Source organism: Hydra vulgaris, chromosome 04 (assembly GCF_038396675.1).
Source record: "Hydra vulgaris chromosome 04, alternate assembly HydraT2T_AEP".
Classification (NCBI taxonomy): domain Eukaryota; kingdom Metazoa; phylum Cnidaria; class Hydrozoa; order Anthoathecata; family Hydridae; genus Hydra; species Hydra vulgaris.
The window spans coordinates 29,162,501-29,167,838 of record NC_088923.1 but is presented as its reverse complement, the minus strand read 5'-3'; the positions used below and the strand labels follow the sequence as shown (position 1 = coordinate 29,167,838).

Below are 5,338 nucleotides of genomic sequence, written 5' to 3'. Positions count from 1 at the left end.
GCCTCTAGTGCTTTATTATCATTTAGTTCAATTAGTGTTTTTATTGCTTGGCATACCTTTTTCCATTATATATATATATATATATATATATATATATATATATATATATATATATATATATATATATATATATATATATATATATATATATATATATATATATATATATATATATATATAGGAGAGAGTTGCCTTAATTGGAACACTTTAGGAAAAAAAATTTATTAACCAAAGATGGCTTAACTATGAAAACATTTATGAATTAAATAATATAGATATACAACCCTACTATGCTTTTATTAATGATTCGACTCTATTGATCGCACCCTTATTGGATATAAACTTTGATTTTTCAAGGCACCATTTTGTTCCAATAAAGGCAACTGGTCTCCTTGAATGGAACACATATATTCTTTAATTAGAACAGTTCTAATATTTGAATAAATTACAACTATAAAACTTATGGCTCAAAGGAAAAATTAACTGATAAGCTTTTTAATAAAAGATATTTAAAAGATATAATAACAAATAAAAATTACAACAAATATTTAATCCTTTTTTCGCAATTCCTAAGTCTTTTTTTCTTGCAGCTTCTGCACTTGGGATGGTAGTGGTGATATGTGGTGTGCTGTGGTGGCGATGGTGATTTTATTTGATGTGCTCAATTTCATTTGGTCCATGATGATTGAGTCAAGTGCTACTTTGCTTTCCTGTGGTTTTTGCAATAGTTTGGCAGTTATTGGATTTAGTGTGAGCTTTTTTTTTGTAGATTTTTAAATTTGTTTGGAAGCTATTTGATTTAGTGTGTGCTTTTGATTTCTTGGTGTAATTTCTAGAGCACGTCTTTATGGGGAGCTTGTAAGATCAGCCGCCTGAGTTGTTCGTGATCTTCTTTTTTTGTTTTTTACTTCAAGTGAAACCACTGGCAAAAGAGACAAAGTTGAAACTGAAACATGACATTTTAATTTTTTTTCACTTGATTTATCTCTAGATAGTTTTGTCATCCCATCTATACTTTCAGATGACTGAAGATTGTTTGAAGGACCAACATCAGTAAATGAAGAGGCTGTAAAATCAGAATCAGTGAATACATTTATGTCCAAAGGCCACAACCCACTAGCCTGAAATCCTTTTATAGCAATTCTCAATGATGCTGCCTGACTATATGCGTCACCAAATAATTCTGCAACTTGCCAAGTTGTTACTGGTTGTGATATATGTGACCACATCCATTTTCGCATAGCTTCATCATAGTATGTACCAAGTGGTCCAAAGAACGCAACGTCTAATGGTTGCAGTCTGTGTAGTATGGGGAGGTAGTGATACCATACGCGCTCCAGCATTTCGTGCTAGATATATCGCTGCCAAATTTTTTGAATGTGTAACATGACCATCAAGTATCAACAAAACTTTTGATTGTTTTAAAGGTTTAACAACTTTAATGAAATGATTGAGCCAATCTAAAAAACCTTCATTTGACATGCATCCTTTCTCTTGAGTACTAAATACAGTTCCTGGAGGTGCACCATTTGTTATTTCTTGCTTCATTCTTTTGCGTTTATATATTAACATTGGTGGAACATAAAATCCTGCTGCAGATACACAAACTACAGCTGTTACTGAATTTCCTTGTTCACTAATAGTCATAATTCCAACTCGTTTTTTGCCCCTTGCACTAATAATTTTTATCTGACCATCTTGTACTGTTGATAAACTAGTTTCATCCATATTATAAAGTCTGTCTGAAGTTAACTTTTCTTCCATGTATAACTTTGAAAGTAAATTAAAGAAAGATTGCACTCGCTCTTTATTAAAACCTTGTGCACGTGCAATTGATGCTGATTCAGGCCCACGAAGCGACAGTTGTGGGTGCCTTTGCATAAATGCATAATACCACTTTTTTCCTGCCATTCGTGTTTGTTTGTTAAAATTATGTGTGATGTTGTTAGCTTCCGCAATATCAAATGCTAGACGACGAAGATCATCAATCCTTAATGCAAAGTACATCGATTTTAATAATAAACAGTGATCAGCTAGTTCTGTTTCAATTTCATTAGGTAAGGTGGTAAGTCGACCATGAAATTTCACATTTGCAACAGCAACTTTGTTTTTTTCATTTATATGCCTTGACAAAGTTGCTTTTGGAATACAAAATTCATAAGCGGCTTCATTTAAGCTGATTTCTCCTTGTTTTATTGCTTCAACAGCCTTTTTCAAGTTTTCTACTTTCCATTTTCCATATTTTCGTGGTGTTTGCATCTAAAATAAAAGCAAATTACTATGAAGATACATAAGGAGAGTTTTATAATCTTATTACAGGCTTATTTTTTCATATATTTATTTGTTATTCATATATGATTAAGTTAATTATATACTCATTATATAATCATTATTTTTCATCATTTTTGTTTAGTTAATCATTAACTATATAAATCAAAATCTATATAAACTATATAAAGTTTGCAACTTTATATATTAACTTCTATATACAGTAAAAAACTTATGCTGGGTATATACTTTATGTTGTCTTACAAGTTTATCCGTTAAATAGAAATGTATAACTTTTGTAAAACTTTTACATTTTATTTTTTACTAAAAGATAAAATGATTTGTTAATTAAAGTATACGATGTTTACAATCAACTTTATATCCTTAGACTATGACTAGACTTTAGACTATGAAAAAAATTTTGTGAAAAATCATTTCATACTTTAAAGCAAGACTAAATAACAATTCCAAAAAAGCAACAAATATCTAACAATAATACTATGTCTATAAAAGAAATTCGCTTTAAAAAATATTATACAGTCGGACTAATGAAATTTTCTGATAATTCGGACGTCAAGTAGCGTGTTATGAGATGACATCGTTTCAATAGACATTTCTCTAATTCGATTGCGCAACTATTTTCTTAACATTAAAACGAGGCCAGTAAGGACAAAAATATAAACAAATAGCGACAAATCGATTAAATAATCCTTCTTAGTTACTAATTTTTCTGTTTATCTATTAAAAAAAACAACTTTGAATTTTTGGTAAAACAATTTACAGAAGACAATAAAAAATTCACAAATGTCAAAGACATATTAAATCATAATAAAATTGTTGAAACTGGATTATAAGATTAACCATGCATTCCTTGTTATGGTGCTAGTCCAGATGGACTTGTTCTAGGAATATATACAGATGGACTTTGTTCTAGGAATATATATATATATATATATATATATATATATATATATATATATATATATATATATATATATATATATATATATATATATATATATATATATATATATATATATATATATATATATATATATACATATATATATATATATATATATATATATATATATATATATATATATATATATATAATTTGCCGGGAAACTATTTCTTAAGAAGAATCACTCATTTGGCTATTATGCACAAGTCCAAATAGCAATAAGTTTATTTGGACTGAATCAATGTTTGTTTATAGATATGTTTGTTTATGAAATGACTTATAGTGGAATTATTATTGTAAACATTAATTTTGATAAATGTGATTATTTAGATGTTGTAGATAAGTTGGAGTATTTTTATAAAAAATGTATTTTATCTCAATAATAAATAGTTCATTTCATGTATTTTTACAGTTTTATAAGAGGATCTATAAAGTAAAAATGGGACATTCTACATGAGTTTGTAAAGCTGCAATTGTTTGACTTTCTATAACTTCTTTGTGTTATAGTTGATTTCTTTCATTACGTGTTATAACAAAAGGCTTAAGCAAATTTAAGCAACATTAACTATTTCAATATTAGAAATAGAACCAACAAGTAGTTCACTAACAAAATGTTATTGTACCACAAAAAGCAATTCCAACTAATCCTTTAAAGATAAAATGGTATAAGATAAATGGGAAAACAAACTACTTTGAACTGTAAGGCTTGAATTTCTTTGACAAACCAATTCAAAACAGTCAATAATAACTTTTGTTTTAGGATAAGTCTATTTGAAACATTACGACATGCTAAGCTTTTGGTAATATAAATTAGACTAAAATAGTATTGTACCAAGTTTAAGCTATATCAAATTTAACCATATAATAAGATCTTGACACAATAGATTTTGGTGTCTTTAACCAGGAAGTAAAATTTAAATTAAAAAGGTCTTAGCCATGTTAATAACAAGAATAGTTGGTCAATTGATAGTTGGTCAATCATGTTTCACCTATAACCAGACATGTAAAATATGAAGGATATGTAAACAATTCTTTGGGTAACTTTTATTTAGAATGATGTTCAGGATGATAATACTTCATACTTTCACGTTCATTTCTAGGATTTAAATATTAAAATAAAATGCCAAAAATTTCTTATCTCATGCCAGTCAACGAGTTAAAACATTTATCATCTTTTTTGTAACTAACAATATTATTTTTCAATTGGTCGTTGATTATTTTTAAAATTTATATTCTTCAGGCAAGCTCTATTAGTTTTCATAAACTACTACTAATCTTTTTTAAACGATTGTTTTTTTCGGATGGCAACAGCTTACAGTTTTTACAGTTTTAACTATTTGTGAAATCCAGTAATGTATAAAGTTTTTTATTGCTTAACGTAGTCGTGAACTCTGGCTATTTTGACCTTTTACATGGAGATTTTCAAGGTAATTTTTCTTGTGTTGTCTTAAATGAACACAAGCTTTAAATTTCATTTCTTTTTTTAAGATATTTTACTGCATCTAATTTTTATCTCCTAAGGCCTAAAGTCAAACTCCTGCTTTTTAGCGTGTTTCATTATTTCAAAATTATCTGCACCTTCTTAACGTCTAGATTAACATATTTTGTTACACCAAGCTTTGTGAACATCGAGTTTTTTCTCTTGGTTCGGGAGATGAAAACAGACCGATATTAATTTTTTTATATTGTTATTATAAAATGAATTTCTATACAATGATATACAGTAATACTTCCCTCTTCCACTTATTTTCAATATTATTCTGATAATGCTAGAGTTAAAATAAGACATTTTTATTTAGTACGAATATAGTTTGTTTACAATTTTGTCCTTATTGGCCTCTTCTTGAAGCTGAGAAATCAGTTGCGCAATCGAATTAGAGAAATGTCTATTACGGCAACTTTTGAAGTTCCATTCTGGGCAACATAGGACCATGGTGTTGTAGCAAAATATTTACATACAAGTAACAACTTACGATATAAGCTCTTAATATCACATTGACTTGAAACCCTTAAATTTTAAAATTTTTAAAAAATTATCATCAAACTCAATATCGTTAAGCTTCTGTAATCGTTTAAATGCAACGATAAAATTAGATCGCAAAAATT

General features: G+C 27.9%; 2 protein-coding genes across 2 annotated transcripts in view; one reads left to right on the top strand and one right to left on the bottom strand.

Annotated features, from left to right (window-relative positions):
* Positions 1–286: 286 nt before the first annotated feature.
* LOC136079733 (uncharacterized) lies at positions 287–2,921 on the bottom strand. Its single transcript, XM_065796000.1, has 2 exons — positions 2,711–2,921; positions 287–2,259 (listed from the first exon to the last, which is right to left on the bottom strand). The coding sequence occupies exon 2, from the start codon at positions 2,257–2,259 to the stop codon at positions 1,249–1,251; it is 1,011 nt and encodes a 336-aa protein (XP_065652072.1). The 5' UTR covers positions 2,711–2,921; the 3' UTR covers positions 287–1,248.
* A 583-nt stretch (positions 2,922–3,504) lies between these two features.
* Positions 3,505–5,338, top strand: part of LOC136079332 (uncharacterized) — a 5,380-nt gene continuing 3,546 nt past the window's right edge. Inside the window, exon 1 of the mRNA XM_065795065.1 lies at positions 3,505–3,581. Coding sequence (XP_065651137.1) covers positions 3,505–3,581 — 77 coding nt within the window. The remainder of the gene's footprint in view (positions 3,582–5,338) is intronic.

What these genes read in the sequence shown, in the direction of transcription:
- LOC136079733 (XM_065796000.1), bottom strand. Translation starts at nt 2,259, where the DNA reads ATGCAAACACCACGAAAATATGGAAAATGGAAAGTAGAAAACTTGAAA.